The sequence below is a fragment of the Motacilla alba genome, chromosome 1, assembly GCF_015832195.1.
Source record: "Motacilla alba alba isolate MOTALB_02 chromosome 1, Motacilla_alba_V1.0_pri, whole genome shotgun sequence".
NCBI classification, from domain to species: domain Eukaryota; kingdom Metazoa; phylum Chordata; class Aves; order Passeriformes; family Motacillidae; genus Motacilla; species Motacilla alba.
Window position 1 is genome coordinate 98,936,321 of NC_052016.1, and position 19,925 is coordinate 98,956,245.

Below are 19,925 nucleotides of genomic sequence, written 5' to 3' on the forward strand. Positions count from 1 at the left end.
CCTTTTGAAACAATTTGCATGACTGGACTCAGCAAGGAGAAGGATGATTTCCTACCCATGCCCAATTTCAGTAAAGAATGGATGAGCTTACTTTGAGAGTTAATTTGCTGAGAAAGAGGCCTGGGAAAAACAGGATGAAGATGAGTGATTATGTCCCACACGAGATGGGGACACACAGAGTTTGTGTGTTTATGTGCACATGGATCAAGTACTTTTTGTGTAAAAACAACCAAGGTAAGTAACCACTGTGGTGGTGACCACGTTACTTCAGATCTGCTGGTTTGCCTGCTGAATATTACTCTGAGAGAGCATGAACAAGAGACATCACTCTTGTTAAAATGCATGGAACTGTGTTTGCCCAATCATAAAAGGAATGGGTGTTTTCCTTTCAGAATTAAGCATGGTATGTCACACAGACTTCTAGGGGAAAGGGAGGCAAGAAAGGGGCAATGTAAACATATGTATGCCATTTTGTACCTATAGGGAGAACAAGAGTTGAGCAGTTTTTGTTTGAAGTTTGTTTGAAAGTTTGAAACCCTAGTTAAACTGCAGATGGACAATTCAAGAAAGGTGGATTCCAAATCATTTGCGGTGTGCTGTATTTGAAAAGAGAGAGAAGCCTGACTCATATTCCAGTACAATCTGCAGTGGAAGGATCTTCAGCTTTTTTCCATCTGGACCAGTTCCTTTCAGCACAATGATGCACAAACATGGCTTTTGTGCTAAACTAATACAAAATTTGGACTTTCTAAGAACAGTCATAAAACCAAGTGAATCCTAACTGTTACTGAGCTCCATCACTGCATCAGTGTTAAGCTTTGTGATGTTGTGCCTGAAACCACTCAGGAGGAGAAATATTTATTTCTGGGCTGTAACTTAGAATGAAATGCTACACACTACGTCTTCATAGCTGGGAATAAGCAATTAGATTTCAACCTAATTAATACTGACAACTTTCTCTAGCTATGCAATTTTGTTCATCCTAGAAGCTACCTGGTCAGTACTTCCTAGAAAAATGCTCTTATAGGCTGGCTACTTGGTTGAAAGTATTATCTGAAATAAAAATCAGCCTACCACTTGATGGCTTCATCCATGTACAAGGATTTGTTTTCCTTCTCTTCTAGAGCCCAGTGTTTATTAGATGGCAAGACTCAGAGCTGTCAAATTTGGTTAATATTTCACCATGAAGAATCTTTACAAAAGATGTCTGAAATCTCAAGGTAAGTTCTTGATGTACTTTTGAAAAACATATTTACATTGCTTATTTTGTTACAAAGAAGAACAGATCAGCTTTTCGACCTTAAATAAGGAGAGACTCAGCAGTTCTCCCTGAAAAAGGAAGCCTCTGAACCTAGCAGGACACTGCATCCTATGTATTTCTAAAAGCATAACGCACCATGAGATTTCTTAACCAGAATGAATAATGGAAAACAACAAGCCTTTTGGTGGTTTAAAATTGAATACTGTTTGTCATCTTTAAATGGAAAACCAACACTTAAATGATTAAGAGTCAACATTATTAATTTACTGCAGACTTGCCAGTTAACAAAGAAAGATCACAGAGTGCAATTTTCTTTTAAAAAAACCTTTTAAACCTAGATGGGGACATTAGGCACCTGATAAACTGATCTGTATAATGAAGGAAGTTAATGGATATATTTGGTTTTATCCCTATCTTATCACTTTTTAGTGTAAATGAAGCCTTTAAATGGGTACAGGTTTTGCTTTAGCATTTGAATAAAATGAAAATTAATACACCTGTATGTGCAGTGGAAACACACAACAACAAAGCTTCAATAGAATAGTCAAATACTGTTTCTAAATTCCTGTCGAGTATCACTGGAGGAAATCGGAATATTTGAAAAACAAAACCAAGGAACTTCAGTCTGTCTGCAACCTACCTCACTTCACATCAAGATAACCTTCAGGAAAGATTTTATAGAGCAGTGTTGCATATATTGCAGAAAATACTGAGTAGCCTTACTGTAGAATATAAAAAAGTTTTGAATCAATTCTATAATGTAGCTTACTAAAAGACCATAACTTAAAAGACAATGGAAAACACAAGGTATTTGATTGAGAATACTGTTTGCCTGTTTGTCTATCCTTTTTTCCTTTAAATAAGTAAATGTAATTTTATGTGCAAAATGAAGTTGTGTGATAACATGTCTGTATGGGTACCGTGTTCTTCCTGAAATTCAGATACATCATCACATTTTTTTTCAAAAACAGTTTCAATGTAATATCCTGCCTATTGCAATCTATGCAATTTTTTCTTCTTTCCATGAACAAAGGGAAAAACATCTTCCATATTTACATAGCCCCTTCAAACTACCTTCTCTAGGAGTTCATTCAGTAGAAACACAAAATTTCTTGATGTACAAAGGGAGACGGGTACAACATTCTTGTACTGTTTAGATAAAAATCTCATATAAATACAAACCCACTCCTCTGAAACCTTTACTATGGGAAGTGCAAAATCAGTATAGAAACAAAGGCTTAAGCATTCTACATATCCTCCGAGCAGCAAGGGGAGGGACCAAACCTGACACCCTGAACTGCTTTGTGGAGGCTGTCTGGGATACTTTCACCCTGATGGAGCCAATGTACTTTGGAACCTGTAATAGTTTTGTAACTGCAGGATGTTATGTAAAATTGTATCATCAGATAAAATAAAATCATGGTCTTTCCACGCACTCAGCCTCTTCTGTAAGAATCTATGAACACTGCCACCAACTCAGATGTCAGAGCACACTGTTTTTTACTTTAGCTTCTTTAAATTCACAACACTGCAAAAGAACAGAGAAATAGCTCTGGGTACCTCACACAGAAGAACTGCAAGGAAATGTAGCAGACCTTCTCATATGTAGCTTATGAGTTTACTTTGGAAAGAACTTTAGCACTGTGCAGGAGGAACAAAGCTCTCCTGGACTGGTACCGATTTCTATTAGTTTTGGAACAACCCCCCACCCCACAGCTCATGTTCCAGCCTGATTTGAATTTCTTTTTGTTAACTTGCTTTTTTAGCTGGCTACATATACTTTGAAAATCGCAGAATTACAGAACTGGTAGGGTTGGAAGGGACCTCTGGAGATCACCCACTCCAACCCTTCTACCAAGGCAGGGTCACCTACAGCAGGTGACATAGGAATGTGTCCAGGAGGATTTTGAGTATCTCCAGAGAGGGAAACTCCACAAGCCCCCTGGGCAGACTGTTTAGTGCTCTGCCACTCTCAATGTAAAGAAGCTCTTCCCCATGTTGAGGTGAAACTTCTACTGTTTTAGTTTAAGGTCACTGCGCCTCATCCTGTCGTCGCTGGGCACTGCTGAAAAGAGCCTGGCACCATCCTCTTGACATCCATCTTTGAGATATTTATATGCATTGATGAGATCTCCTCTCAGTCTTCCCTTCTCTAGACTAACAGGCCCAGCTCCTGCAGTCTCTCGTAAGAGAGATGCTCCAAGTCCCCTTTGTCATTTATGTGGTGCTCCACTGGTCCCACGTATGGTATGAGAAATGAGCGTGAGTACAAACATATTCAATAACTGAATCAAACACTCATTCTGTTTTCTTTATATACTTACATTTTATTACAGACTAATATGAAACCATCTCATATTCATACTAGATTTACTGTAATTACTTGTGAGCAAACTTAAACCAGTCTTGAATGTTTATATTTATTGCAAGCAGATTTGTATCTCCTGCTTATATATTCTACATAAGGATCCGAAATGTGGCTGAATACAAACAAGTTATATTTGGTTGTCTACAGAAATAAAAGTTAAAAACAGCACTGAAAAGAAACTTTACAGTAATGTATTCACACACTGACTCTTCAAATCAAATAAATGAAGTAGTATAGGATAATCTGAACATTAGATTTGAAGGCTGATTTATTTTCAAATAAATGCACCTAAAATCGTTCAATTAAAATAAGTGTCAGTATTTGGTGCTGATGACTACAGACATCTTTAATGTTTAAAGCACAGATAACTACCCCCAGCCCCATACAGCAACTTTTGCAGATTCTACTTTACATTAGAGCATGAAAGAACCTCTAAAATGCAAAGTGTACATAGCACAGAATTTATGTCCAAGACAATGCAGATTGAAATCCTGTGAATTTTCATAAGATAAAAAATTAAAGCTATACAAACTGATTTTTTGATTATTCTGCAAAGTAGAATCATGTACGTCTTTACTTTTGTAATACTTTCACAAATTTCCATTAAAGCTTTTTTAACAGAGACAGTAGCATGAGCACAAGGATCCCACTGGCTTCCAAAAGAAAAGTAGTGCAGTTCCTCAATTACTTTATTTTTTTCCTCTTGTTTTTGCAAGCCAGTTGGTTCAAGACACACAGGCTAATGCAAGCAAGAAAGTAAACTGTAAGCTTTTCCATTAAGTGACTGAACAAACAATTACTGTACGTGGTAAAACAAAAAAGATCTTTTGCCACAAGCCACTGCAGGAATATATGAGCTTCTGTGGCCAAAAAGCTTGAAATACTTTCTAAGTCTTCACATACATTTGGTTAGTGCTTACCAGTTTCAAGACATTTATAGAAGCAGTTATGGAGACATTATGCTGTTAAAGCTGCAACAATTTAAATGAGGCAAGTTAGAAGGTTACATACATTTTTAGACTTTTCCTCTTTCTTTTTTTTCTTCATACATAAAAATCTGTCTCCTTTCAGTGCCCCACCCATAATAAAACACTCTAATGCATTTTGATCTAATTTCTACTTTTTCATCTTTTATATCTTTTGCAGTAAAACACCCAAGTTAACACCTGCTGCAGTGGACTAATTTTACATGGCAATAGTAACAGGGACTGAAGCAAAAACACATCAAGTGAAGCCAAGTTGATGTTTTATGTTCATTTCAATAAACAGTCTATTTTAACAAACAGCACCAACTTTTAAATGTAAAAGTATTGCTAAATCAAAGCAGAAACTTCCACTTAAATTCAAGCATTCTTTCTCCTCCAAAAAATGACATGTTTAACTAAAATTTCTCAAATGTATACAGGTGTTTCAGCCTGAACAATGTTGTCAGCAATATCTAAGTGCAGGGCTACATGAAGTTTGCAATGAACTGCTTTGTTAGTAGGCAGAACAGGAATGCAGCATTTTCAAAAATATCAAACAAAATTTTCCTTATTTAAGGCTAAAAGATAGAACTCACAAAGTAAAAAAGCAGGAGGCTTTATAGAGTAAAAAAGCTAGCAGTTATAGTAAAGCACTGCAAGTACAGCGCTCTAATCGCTGCTACCACAAATCCCAACAGAACATCAGTAACTTGGGTGAGACTCATAGAGCAACAGACCTGTATTCTAATTTGACATTCATTAGAATTTCAACATTCAGCCACAACTCCACTCTAAGCTAAATTTAAGTGGCCAAAACTTATAGTTATAAAAAAAGCCTTCAAAACATATACTTAAAAAAAATAGAAATGGTGTGTTAACAAATGTATGCGTAAAACAGATTTATAAATAGCTACAGTATGAAAAATATTTCAGTGCAAAGGCAATTTTAAGATTTCTAAAAAATACATTACAAATAATTTGTTAACTACACACAAGAAATTTGTCACTGCTACTGGTATAAAATGTATACCCCTATTAACTTCTTAAAAATATATACACACCAGTGTTTTATGTAGGGGACGGTTCTAACTGACCAACATTCAAGTCTGCAATGGCGAGTATATGTACACACACCCACACATGTGTATGTATCTCAAAATGTTACTGCTATAAGCATATTCTTTGAAACTTAAAAGTGCTATATGTTAAATGATAAAAAATCTTTATCTGTGGTGCTCACTGTTAGACTTGGTAAAATTCTGTTATCTTTGGTATACTGAAGACTCACTTTACAATCTCTGCTTGACCCAGGGCATTTTAATAATAAATCAGTGTTTAATATGAAAACTACTCAGAATACTGTGAGGAACATTTCCTACTAAGTAAAAAGCAAAGTAGTAAGTAAACTTATTTTGCCTCTGTTTTTTCTTGTTAAAACACAAATAGGGAGATAATTTTTCTCTGCCACTCTTGTCGACATGAAAGACAACTAACAATGTCTTGGCCAGGTCTTCCAATAAATGCTGCAGGTCTGATTCCAAGTATTTTGTTTTCACACTGAAATACATTTTTAGGTGATGTCCTCACAGAGGTATTGAATGAGGATGGCTATTAACCAGTTGTAACCACCAAGCTGAAATTGACTGAAATCGGATTACTGCTTCAGATATTTTTGCACCCCAAAATAAAACACTGGACTAAAGAAACAACACAAGGATGCAGCTAACAGTTGAATTACCACAAGGTAACATAAATGTAGCAGAGAAAACAGAAGTGCAAGTTGGCTGTCATTCTTAAGGGAATTCAAACAAAATCCTTGCAGTCAAACTATCTTTCTCTACCCCAACCGTGGTTGAACTGTTAGTCAACAGTTGTGTGCCACCTCGTGGTTCGCTTGCAAAAGCTAACTGTTGTGTGCTTTGTAATACATCTACCAAGCCCATCAGCCAGTATCTAACCATACACGCACACGAAAGAAAAAAAATCAAAATTAAGAGTATGAATCAAGATAGCAAAAAATACTCATCCAGAAAAACAGATTTTCTTGTTTTAAGAAAAAACCCCAACAAACTGTGTCAAAAAAGTTTAATATGTAATACTTTCTGCTATATGTATTTTACAATCATAGGGACAGGAAGTGAGAACACCAGGTAATGTGCATCTCTGACAAATTCAAAGATGTTTTAGGCAAAATGCTTACATTCAGTTTATAAGTAAATACCAACACTGGTGATATTTACCTGTTTAACAGCCAACCTGACTTCATATTGTGTATGCACACTCTACACAAGGATTGCTTTGCCTACCTTTCTACAGGGGGAAACTAACCAAAACCATACATAGCCCTGATTTGGCCACTTACAAGGAAGTGAACATTAGAGAGTGTTTCTTGAAAGCAGATTTGCACAGAGGAAACACCAGTTTGTTCTATAGAAAGAGCAAAGAAAGAAAAAGGACAGAGGAAAATCAGAAACAGCATTTGTTAAATATGCTTTAGGAGAATTTCATTTGAGATAACTGAGACAATTGCTCCTGGCTGAAAATTAAAACTGTTGATCTCAAAATGTAGGTCACTGACTGAAACTGCACTTCAAGTAACAAAGAAAATCACTAAAGATGACAGAAGTAATAAATACACAGAAGTCTTGACATAGGATGAAGAGAATTTTTAGTGCTACCAGTCTCACAGTACCAGACTGTGCAGATTGTTCATTGCTCCAGTAGTTCAAAACATAAAAAGAGGCCCATTGGCCTGGAAGGGTTCATACTTCTAGCTCTTGATCCTGTTTTCTCAACATTACCTCAGACAGCAAAAGCCACATATAGTTTAATATGTCTCTGTGACATGTCTGTTTCCTGAAAAAATAAATAAACAAAACCACAGTTTTTAAAGGCTTGACTTGGTGTTCTGTCATATGGACGTTTCCAAACCTGACCCACCGTAGTGGTAGCCTGCACTGGAACGCCAATGCTTATTTGAATAGCCAAAGACAGATGGAAGTACTGAATAATCAATGCCTCTCCACTGCGTAAACATCACTTTTTTAGAATGAGAATTAGACCTTCTTGCTGGGGAATTGCTGCAGTCACTGCTCCTGTATCTTGGGCTCTTCAGACAGGCAAGAGGTGTGAATTCCGAGATGTGCTCCCGACAGTGCCTCGATGCCTTCTGTTAAAGGGAAAAATGAAACAAATACACAGTAAATATACAATCTTGGAACCAAAAGTATGTAATTGTTTTCTTTCATAGGACCACTGTCCCCTTGGTATAATAATACCTTTCCCTAGATCACTCTGGATATTTGTTTCATGTCAAAGTATAATCCCTCGTGTTGCTTTGCTATCAACCAGTTTCAACATAATTAGTTTTATACTAAGACCTACAGAACCAGGCATGATTTTACACTTAACTTCTAAACCTGATAATAGGCTCTTCAAAGAAGAGATGGAGACACAGAGGCCTGCCTTCAAAGGAAAGTGTTTTAAATCAAGGTTATGTTTCATTTTAGGATTTCTCCTGGTACATCTTTTTATCCTGAACTTCTTATGTGGAATTTTAAGACAGGACAGATTCAAGTACTTTGCCTGGTAGTTCCAAAGAGAGGAAATTCTTTACAGTCAGTTTGTGCTAACAGATGAAGGTTCCAGAGTTTAATGTACTTGCTTGTACTTCTAAGCAGTACTGAATTTTAGACCTGCTTAGGTTACATGTAGCATCTAGACAGGCAATTTATACTGTACATCTCAGTACTGGTCTGATTGCCCATTAAAATTTATTTTTCTCACATAATCACTCCACACTCTGGCAGAATCGGCACTTCCACTCAGGAAATGCTCAGGACTACAGAACACCACAGCTGCATGGCAAGAGCCTGGACGTGTGCACAAACTGAAATAAAACGAGCACAGCCCTTTCCCCAGTAAGTTTATGAAATTCTTTTCACTAAATGCACATATAATTTCCAGGTACAGAGGTATGGAGCTATGGAGTTTTGTGATGGTATCTAACACAAAAATGCATTATCAACACGGTTCAAAACAATGTTATTCATCAATCTCTCCATGAATGCTATAAAAATCAGTTAATCCTGTATTCTTAATCATCCCCTTCTTCCCTGTTAATCAGAACACAGTACCAAAAGGACAAAATCACAAAGTAAATATTAATGATGTAGCTTATAGAACTTTGGCTGCAATGTAACATGACACTGTAATGCCAATCACAAGATTGAAACACTACTCTTGCATAACCTAGAGTAATCTGAAAGTTCTCATAAAAAGACACTTTTGGAAAGGTCACAAAACTATCCTAAACTGCTCACCACAGTGAGGCCTGGGTTCTTTTAAACACATATAGACCAAATAGCAACATTATTACATAAAAATCAGGCAACATATTAGCAGATTTGCTTTGGAAATGTAAGACGGGGTAGTCGTACAGTCCAGTAACTAATTTTCCATTCTTTCAGCTAGAAAGTGAAGCATTTTAGTTACCATAGATAGTTCTAAAAATAAAATGCTTTTTTCTACACATGGCTCCAAGACAAGAGCCTTTATCAAGACTGAAGCTGGTGTTTTGTACTACTACTTGTGCAACAGTCACTAAAAGCCAATCAGCTGCTTTAGCTACATGCAGCTACTTTAAAGTCCTACAGCACACACAGCACATGACATTTGTCCTCTGCACATACTGCTAACTTTGCACCTTCACTTAGTTCCTCATGTGCTGCTTCTGGGGTCAGGAGAGCATGAAGGGACTGGAACAGTCATGGCATCCAGGTGGGAATCATTAGAGTAAAGAGTGTACCTTCTTACTTGTTTGTTTCATCAGTGACATAGCAAGGAGGTGATGTAAAGCAGAGAACTTCATTCTGCTGGCCTTTTTGGGGAATTTAGCTCACTGCTTATGCTGCTGTCTCAAGATACTCAGCTAAACTAACACACTTCTCTCTTCATCTGAGGCAGTAACACAGCAGTGCCCTAGTCTGTACAGAACACAGCACTGTGGCAGACACTGTCACACGCACAGCCAAACTCTTCTGCCCCAAGGTCCTCTTCACAAGTAACTTGCTTTGATTATCTCCACATGTCACCATCTGCATTTGGTCTATATACGTATTCAAGAACATGAAAGATGATGGAGAAACTGCTCCTGGGTAAGAATTACCTCTGACTTTATGTATTCTACACTGTGGTGTAATGTGAGTACACACTGCAATAATGACTGAAGCTCTTATAGAAGAAATGTCACACAACACCTATACATAGTACAACGTATTTATAGGACATGAATATGGGTATATTGATTTACTGGTTTGCTTTACATGATTAACTTTCTGAGAGAAAAAAATCTTACCTGTGGCATGGAACATCTCTTGCAAAAACTAGGCTCTCCAAGTAAAACATAATGATTTTGTATCAATACTGATAAAGTATATCAAAAACTCTGGAGGAAACAGTTGATTTGTAAATAGCACCAATAGAAATTAATCCAAATTGGCAACACATACAGTACTGTTACCTAGCTTTGATCTAATTATGGCTCGGAAGGTGAAAGATTTCCTTCAAGAAGTGGCCCATCGCAGTTCGCCAGTGCATTTTGGCCTGTTTTATGTCTCATACTCTTCTGCAAGGATGAGGAAAAACAGTGAGACTCTTGATGAATACAAGAAATGTGAATGAACTGTACCATTTGGTAACTGTTATAGCAAAGTCCTGTAAAAGTGATGGATTTTTTGACAGACTTAAAAAGGAAAGGTTATCCAGTGTAAAACAAGGTTTCTATTTCTGGATCCTGAGATTATCATTTGAGGGTGCTTTTAATTCCATTTCAAACTCTGTTAAAAAATTACTCTCAAAAGCTCTAAAGTGACTAAGTGCTGTGGGCTGTGTGTCCTGCCCCTCTAACAATAACCTGCACTGAATGGGAGAGGTGCCTGTGGTACGAGGAGGCCAAATTGATCCTGCATTAAGGAGTGGACATCCTATTTCCCTACTGTCCAGAACGGGCACACTGAGGGGAGTGCCCCACACGGGGGTGACGGGGTGGTGCTCATGCAGACTGACTTACAGCTTTCTCATTACACTATGGGCAGAGAGGGCTGGGGAGTTGCCAAGGAAACTTCTTCCACAGCATTCAAATATTGCAACAGCAAGATCCATAGCTTTGTTTCCCTCAGAGGAGGAGCCTGACACGTGCCAAAGCAGCAGTCTGCTGGTGAACACTTGTCTGGGCATCCAGGGCAGTTGTTCAACAGCAGCTAAGGCCATTGAGGAACAGAAGAAAGATGAATCCCCAGAGAAGCTTCCCCAGGCAAAAGGACCACTTTGGGTTTCCCCAGGTGCAGCAAAGGGTAAAGATCTCATAACATGGCTGATGGCCCAAGCTTGTGACTGAGTGAAAGCAAAGTAAAAAACCATCAGTCAAAAACAAAGAGAAAAAGAAAAATATTTCTTTAAAAGGGATGAAAGTACAGAAGTCATTTACAGCTCAGAAACTAAACACTTGGTATTTCAGCTACCAAATACTTGGAATTGCTGAAACTGTCACTGTCACTCAAAATGAAAAATATAAAAATAGAAATAGGATCATTTAAATTGAATTTATATTTTCCCTAACAGAGTGGCTAAAATTCTGCTATCTATGAAAGAAGAATAAAGAAAAAATAATCAATGTAGATTGGCTGTAGTAAAAAAAATACCCTACTGCTTTTGAAAAGTAAAAGCTGAAAGAAACCTTGCAGCTGCACAGTCACCAGTTAAAGCACAAAATTCAGTTTGTGTCATTGAGCCAGAGTTGCAGAGACTACATGTATAAGAAATAAGCAGATTTTGACCAAAATTACCAAAAGGCAACAGATTCCTCCAAAGCTTTTGCAGAAGTAATGTTTTAGCCCAAGAAAGACAACAGTTCCATTGTATATATATTTATATCAATATCCATATACATGCACATATATATACATATACTTGTATGCACATATATGTATCTGTATACACATATATGTCTGTATGTGTATATATATATATATATATCATAGAAAAGCTCTCTGAAAAAAAAAACCCAAAGCTATATGTGGAATGTTTAAAAACATCCAGATGTTAATGATGGTAAACAATCACTCACCACACACTGGAGTGACTCTCAAATAACTGAAACATTTGGAAGTACAAGAACTGATTCAAAGGCTTTATGCATTCATTATTGCCTGAGGAGAACTAATTTAGTGACCTGGGAAATTGTCACTAGTCCTATGTTTATATGTTCAATTGTTCCCAAAGCCCTTTTGTTATAAAGAAAGCAATATCGCTTTTAGGAATGCAGTACATTTAAAAATACTTATTTATAAGCTCAGTCCAAACCAATCCTAAGACACTGACGAGAAAATTTTAGTCAGAGTTTTGAATAATGAAAAAACCTGTATTTTGCCTCTGATTTACATAATTATAGTAAATTTTATTGACTATATATTTTTGAGGGAAAACAAAGGACAAAACACATTTTTTCATCTTAACCACTTAAGAAAGAAAGATATAAAATCCGCAATGGAAACCAATAGTCCCTGAATATTAAGTAAAAAACAGTTTTCTTGCAGACTGTAGGGGAAACAAGATTTACTAGCATTTCTTCTACTTTTATATTAAATAATGTCATGAACTTTCAGACCTTGTTTTCTTTCTAGAAAGAGCACAGAATTTAATAAAAGGGAACATAAGGAAAGCTCAGTTTCAAAATGCGTGCTTGAAAAAGAAAAAAGCTGCATTTTCTAGCAGCAGAGAAGATACATTAATATATTCCAAAGACTGCTTAAGTGGTTTCCAGTACCACATTTTCAGATGATGCTAGCAACATCAGCCTAATCAGAATTATCACATGTTTGTGTGGCCACTATCCTACTTATTCAGGTACAATGGAAACACAACATGCATTCATCTACTGACAGACCAATGATTAAAATGGGGATAAAAGAATCATAGATTCCTGAGGCAGAAACATTCTGTAAAATGCAGCAAGAACAGTGACAAAAACTGATAGTGACAGTGATGGACTGTGACAACAATTCATACAATCTTTGAGATACTCAGAAGAAAAAAACTGTACTAAATAGTAGTCCTCAAAATACAGTTGACAGGAATCACAAATGGAGATAATGAGTATGGTAAATAACTTCTGATGATTAACTTTATTAAGTCCTTTGAATGAAATGGCCAAGCATGCAGAAAGGCAGAAAAAAGTCACCTTTTGTTCCATTAGAAACTTAGACTGCTTGAAGTCTGAGAAAGCATAAAGATGGTGGACTGCTCAACAGAAAGGCACTGATGTTTAGTCTGATTTCCCCAGAAGATTGTAGGAAGCAACCGAGCACATCATTTATGTTTAAAGCAAGGTAGCAGTTATTTAGACAAAGTGGATTGGAAGACAGGAAGAAACAGAGAGGGAAGAAGAAACACAAGCGATATAACTGGTTAAAAGTCACAGATCTTCGGCTAAATATTAAAAAATGAATATTGTCAGTGTTGAGCCCAAAGTCTGCTTTACTACTGATTCATTTTCCAGTACTAACATACAGTATGTGTAAGAAATGCTACAAAACCTTTGGTAGTGGTTTTTATTTACTAGCTTGTTTCTTTACCTTAACCCTTGATCATTTTCTCTCTTTAGACTTTCAAATTAACTATTCAGAATCTATAGTGAGGTCAACTCCTTCCACAAGTAGTACATATGACATCTAAGATCTCTGAATGAAAAAAACATTAAGTACTGATCTGCCTGGGAATGCTTTCCTGCTATTCTTTATTCTTTCCTGAAGTAAGGCATTATTACACCTGTACATTCTAGGAATACAAAACAGTGGTAGAGGGTTTTACATTTGCCACAGGGATATTTTATTTTCCGTGGTAGCAAAGTTCCTTTATTCCTTTCCTCTTAATGCAAAGAACCTTCTCAATTAAACATCAAAATGTTACCTAATCCCTTTTATTGCTGGTAACTCATTCTTTTTACCTACTGGTGGCAGCTCATGAGCAAAGGGCAAGGGCAGTAATATTTAAGTTTAAAGTTCAGCACACCTCTACTGTCCTTCACATTCTAACATATATATTACATAAAAGTTTACTGGGGCTAAAATACAGGAAACATTTTCTATTCATGTCCCCAGCACAGCACCATGGTTCCCACAGAACCTGGCTTCCTCTCCAGCCTTAGAAGAGCTTGCCTGTATTTACACAGTCATTTCTCCTTTTGGGCTGATCAGATGAAAGGAGAGAATAGATTTTAAAATACTCTTCCCCTGGGCACAGCAAGGCACATTTATGTACAAGTAATGGATCAGAACAGGCAAAATGTAAGTCAAAATATAAAAGAGGAAAAAATTATAAATAGGATATGAGTAAGTTTTAATACATGTGTTTTTGTAGCAGGCATCAGCATGTTATCAGATGTAAGTGCCTCTTATCTACCCTTTTGGAGATCCCAATTCCCTTGCCCTTCTTATCTCTTCAAATCAGAAATCATGTTGAGCCATGTAGCTGTCTCCCACCATCCTCATCAGCTGATTTCCCTGTGGTTGCTGGTATGGAGGCACAAGTGTTGCCCCAGGATTCAGGCTAATGCCACCATGTAAATAACAGGCAACATCTTTCACCATATTGCTCAGACACCACAGATGGGGAATCTCTGCTTTAATTTTATCTCTGACCTCGGCCTAGGTGATTAGACACTTGTAATACAAAAAATACCTAACTTCACAATGAAAAAGATTACTTACCTGGATTCTTTCTGTTGCTGTAGGCCACAACTCCCTGCATAAGACCTTCTTCAGAACATCTGGAAGAAGGCTGACAGTTATAAGCAGAATTATACCGAGCCACGCAGGACCACTGGACAGCATTTGCATGAACACGTAATACATCCTCTGATAATTGAGAAAAGGCCTGGGAGATAAAAAGATAAAATAATTATTACACTTCCATACACAAAAGAAAGGCCGATAGTATTAAATACAAAAATTATGCCAGTGGTGAAATACTTCAGGTTCAGTTTCCCAGTTGGTGGGAGTTCATCCATCCTGGTCTTCTCAAAAGGGAGCTGGTGCTATCCATGCACCATCTGGAGATAACTACCTTCCTTTTGTCTTCCAGACTGCAGGAAATATCATGCTGTCCCCTCCCTGACATAGTCTTTCCCTTGCAAAGATAAATTAAGTTCGTTCTTAAAGTGTTTATGCTCTTCCATGTATCCTTATCTTGCCCCATGTATTTTCCACCCTTCTTTGTAAGTGTCCCACCCACCATTCCCCTGGTCTTCACTAAGGCACACTCCTTTGTGTGTATCCTCACACTAATGATTGTTAACCACGCTTATTTTCGTACCTCTCAGGCTCCCGCAAGTATCTCTAATACTTTCATGTTATGCTCCCCATCCTATTCACCACACACTTATCTAACCACACTATTAATACCTTCTCTTCCCAACCTCCCTGTATCCCATGCAGCTGAATGATCATTAAAATGCCACCACTGTATGGTACTGGGAACCAGAGGCCATAATCATGGAGAGCCAAGATCAAGGGACAGTTTGCAGCAACACTGCAGTGTAAAACCAGTAGGGCAGTTTCCTGACAGTTTTCAAAATTTGATAGTATTTGCATACTAAAAAGGTAACTAAGCTGAAATACATTTTTATATACACACAGTCACATCTTTAATACACAGCAAGGCTGGCTGGAGAATATTATCTGGGGAAATGTCACTTCTGCAAACTGATGCTGAAGAAACTCAGATCTGACATTACTAGAAAAAAGAAGAGGCAGCTAAATATCCAAGGAGTTAAGAGGTAGTTACTCATTTGCAAAAGGCATGCTAAATACAAATCCTTTCTCTAAATTAAATGGCATCTTAATCACCAAGCAATAGTTAACCCCTCCTTCTCTAGTCTGTCAAAATATTGTGAATGCAAAGTAAAATGGCTCTAGCAGTAGTTAAAAAGATGGCCTTGTAACTGAGAGCTCTACAAGTGTGAAAGAAAATTTCCAGCTCCTGATGGCAATCAGGCACAGTAAGGAACTGAACTTGCTGCAACTTCATCTCCTTTCAAGTACACAGAACTTTTAATAGCAAAACTTCCCAACACTTGAAATTGGCTAAGCACAAGAGTTATACTAATTCCTACATAGCTTCTTACCAACTTGAATAAGTAGGTGATCAGATACCTACAGTAACTCCACTTTGCTAAGTAAGGAGGCAAAACAATGAGCTCAGAGGACTCTTGTACATCTACATGCCTTCGATATTGAGTTCTGCTCCCTGTCTCTAGTTTTGACAGATACAGCTAGCTTCCAAGACAAGCCCAGCACAGACATGACCTATTCTGTCACATTTTGACTCAGAAAGGCAATGTCAGCTCCTTGAACCAACCCTTGGGCTGCTTTTGACTGACACTACCGAGATAAAACCCAGTGGTAGTCTGGGGTCTGATATTCTCCTTGCAGTCTTCTTTAAGATTTTAGTAGACATTCATTGATAAAAGAACTGAGCACTCTAGTTAGCAATTACAATGTGTTAAAATAGAGTTCTGCATTATATAAAGGCTAAATTTAGTTCGGTGACAAAAGGTGACATATAACAACTCTATGTTTCTGAAACAACTTTTGCAATGAAATTAACATTAGGGTTCATACCAAATAATTCCTCCCCAGAGCAGAGAAAAGACAATGTAGAATACCAGTGATCCCCAGATCACGAAGTGATTTATCCACGTCCAATAGTGTGTATCTATTGCAAGCTGAAAAAAAAGATATATGATGTTACTACTATCTAGATGCAACAGGAATTCCCAGCAGGAGATAAAACAGAATTATACCCCTTAAAAATAGGGAAGAATTCTACATAGAAGTAGTTAAAAACATCTTTCAAGTTTGAGCACAGTTAAGAATGCACAGTTAGCAAACTCTCTATTTAAAGTAATAAAACAATGCATGGTGATATAAAGAAACCAATACAAATAAGTAACAATTAAAAAACAATTTTTAATAAAGTTTCAGTGGATAAAATACAGTATACCTTACCTTAAATGTAACCGTGAATACAAGCACAGTAAACACCACTGTTCCAAAGGTCCAAGTTCCAAATATCTATAAAAAATGGTCCAAAGCAGTTATAGGCAATATTGTCCACTACGTTGTGAATTGTTCAGAGTAAACATCTTAAAGCTTAGTATTGCTTTGTATCATGATCTGACACTTGAGCAAAAACTGAATTCCTACATGATCTATCCAGTGCAAAGTGCTCACTCTGGTTTTCTGCTCTGTGTGTACACACCTCAGATTTCAGATAGACAGAAAAAGACCACAATCAACATTCTGCTCTGAACTTGAAGTACACATATATATTTCCTAATAAAAATCAAGGGTAGCACAATTTACAAATCACTGAGATTGAAAAACAAACTGTAGTCATTTCATCCATCTTCCTGGATGTCATCCTTTTCCTGATTTCCCTTCTCTGTTGGATGTCCTTGGCATCCAACAATTTCTTGGAGATTCAACAGCATGTTATACAGATAAGCATAAGAATGCCATAACCATACAAGTACAAAAACGTCCACATATGTTTTAAGATAAACCACTTTTAACTTGTGTTTGATTTTCTCCCCACTTGCCTAATGACATAAAAACACCTCTGCTTTTCAAGTGGGCAGAAATTACAATTAATGCTGACTCAGGGAAGAACTAGTGGTGAATATTGTCAGAGAGGATGGCTTGGACTTCACCAGCTACCAGACAACCAGGTTCAGGACCCAGAGAAATAATCCAGGGAAAGTAAGCAACAGTTAGGGTGCTGTATTTTAGAAGAGACTGTGTTAGATTCAGGGTATAGCACCCATGAAAGAGAAGTGTCCAAGAGATCCAAATTACTTTGAAAGATAACTCTTGAGACCTCATGAACTCCCTTCTGCAGTTAGAACTTCAGGAATGAAACAACTTCCATGCAGGCATGGAATTTCAGCAGAAGATCCAGTGGCAAAGTAGGATGTTACCACATGGACAAAAAGGCAAAATGTTATCTATTCAACAGATAACAATATGGGCAGGCAGCAAACAGCATAAAAGCAGAAGAACAAATCACAGACAAAACTTAGCTCTAACTAGGATTACTGAGGGGTGTTGAGGGGGACAAAAAAGATATTTACAGATATCCTTGCTTCAAAGGAAGAATGCAAGTCTGCTAATGGAGTGGTAAGACAACCTAGTGGAAGGTTTCAAAGAAAATGCTGAATTACTCAGTACTCTGGATAATAGACTTCACAAACAAAACCTGCTCCTTGCATTTAGCAGCAAAGCTTGGGAAGGAAAGGAGCAGGCAACAGTGTGGCACCAACAGGTTGCGCTGTTTTTAAGAAGTAAAAGCAGTGGATGCAATATATTTTGAATTTAGCAAGGCATTTGACACTTGGACAATAACGAGGCAGGGGCTGGCTAAATGGACTACTACTACAGTTTAAAACTGGTTGAACCACTGGACTCAAAAGTCCTTGATGGATGGCTGGATTCTGGTAATCAGTCAACCACACTAGGAACAGCGACTGGGCTGGAAATCGTGGAATATCCCTGTCAGTAGCTGGATGACAGAATATCATGAGCAAACTACCAGGTGGTATAGAAGTAGAGAACAGCTGAAATAATGATATTATTTCAATCCAGAGGGACAGTGCTGATTTGAGAAGCAGGCTAACAGATACCTTATGGAATTAAATAAGGAGAAGTGCAAAGATTTACACCTATGACGGAGTAGTGACTGGCTGTGCAATGGCCCTGCTGCAAAGGAAGGTGCAGTGGGGTTATGTGGACTACAGGCTGAATGCAAGCCTACACTGTGCTCTCTCCATACATAAGGTAAACTGCACAGCAACTGGAAGGAACATGGCCACTGAAGAAAGTTTATTACTCCCACCTACTCAGCTACAGTGAGGTTGAACCTGGAACACTGTGCTCGGTTTTGGGTCCGTGAGTTCATGAGTAATGTGAAAAAAATAGGAAATGATCGGTGGCCTGCAACCAAGGTGTTTAGCAGCCTATGGCTCTTCTGCAAAGGGGTGGAGGAGCTTAGTCTGGTGAAGGGAAGGCTGAGAAACAATCCAGCAGCTGCCCACTAATGTCTGAAGAACTACAAAAATGAAGAACTGGAACAAATTCCTCTTCTACAACAAGAAATATTCTTCTTAGGTATTGTGAGAAATTTTTCCACCATGAAGACAGAAGAACATTGGAATAGGTTGCACTGGAAGGTTATGGAATCTGCATCTTCAGAGATACTGAAAATCTCAAAAAGACTAGACAAAGCCTTCAGTAAAATGATTTTAATTAGCCCTGCACAGAGCAGTGAGTTGAACTGGATTATGTTCAATCTGCACTTTTCTGTATGAGCTCACCCAGTATTACATGACAGGGTATCCATGTGGGAAGATGATCACACAAATATGCTCTGTGTGAAAAATTTTGAATGAAGACCACAGCCAGCCACCGGACATAAATCAGTAGGAAACTAGGCTAAGATAATGCAATCAACCGGGAATGGAAAAAAATTAAAATAAACAAATGACTGGCAAAAAGGTTAATTTTTTTCAGTAATCATTTCACTATTTTACAACTACATACTGTGTGATCAAGTCTACTGAACACTAGATAAAATTCAGAAAACCTTTATCATTTTGATCTTTTACTTTGATATGTAATAGGCTCATGCCATCATTTTATTTTCTGAGCCCTAAAAAAATCTGTGCAGTTAACACCAGACCAACTTCCAATCATGCCATTTACCAACTTTCTTCTTGCAGACAAATTTTACAGTATTCTCATGTCATATGTAGCATCTTTCAGAGAACCTAGTGTCAGTTTAAGTTTCTGCATACTGAACAGATTTGTCCATATTTGCAATAAAAGTTGCTAGATGAAATAAAGAATTTGAAACAACCTTCCCCTGTCTGTTTGTTAGGCTAGATAGAAAGCATTGGTCTGCAATCAAATCCCTTATCCACCCATCTTACTGACTCAGAAAGTGAGGTCCCAGCACAGGGACAAGATCCAGAAAGCTGCTACTTTGGCACAGAGAAAGGTAAGCAAAGCAATACAGGAAGGTGCGAGTTATAAAAATTCACAATGTCTGTTAAGCACTGAATGTCTCAAGATACTACTCATGCCTTCAGGAAATGAATCATTGTTCTGTAAGTCTGTTAACATCTAGTTTATTAACAAGAATTTTTCTATGTTCTGCTCCCAGCCTATCCAAGACTTCCCTTCCTCCTACTGTGACTGTATTTGTTGATCTTCCATGT

At 37.5% G+C, this 19,925-nt stretch overlaps 1 protein-coding gene across 7 annotated transcripts in view; it reads right to left on the reverse strand.

Moving 5' to 3' along the window:
• Positions 1-3,562: 3,562 nt before the first annotated feature.
• Positions 3,563-19,925, reverse strand: part of ATP11A (ATPase phospholipid transporting 11A) — a 120,128-nt gene continuing 103,765 nt past the window's right edge. For 2 of the 7 annotated variants that reach the window (XM_038154424.1, XM_038154417.1), the window contains 5 exons: positions 16,660-16,725; positions 16,273-16,376; positions 14,362-14,527; positions 12,834-12,922; positions 7,641-7,763 (listed from right to left, as the gene is read on the reverse strand). In XM_038154424.1, the coding sequence (XP_038010352.1) occupies positions 12,845-12,922; positions 14,362-14,527; positions 16,273-16,376; positions 16,660-16,725 (414 nt within the window). In that variant the 3' untranslated portion in view covers positions 7,641-7,763; positions 12,834-12,844. Of the gene's footprint in view, positions 7,764-10,115; positions 10,221-12,833; positions 12,923-14,361; positions 14,528-16,272; positions 16,377-16,659; positions 16,726-19,925 lie in introns of all 7 variants that reach the window. The other 5 variants (XM_038154397.1, XM_038154385.1, XM_038154404.1 and 2 more) reach the window with 4 other exon arrangements.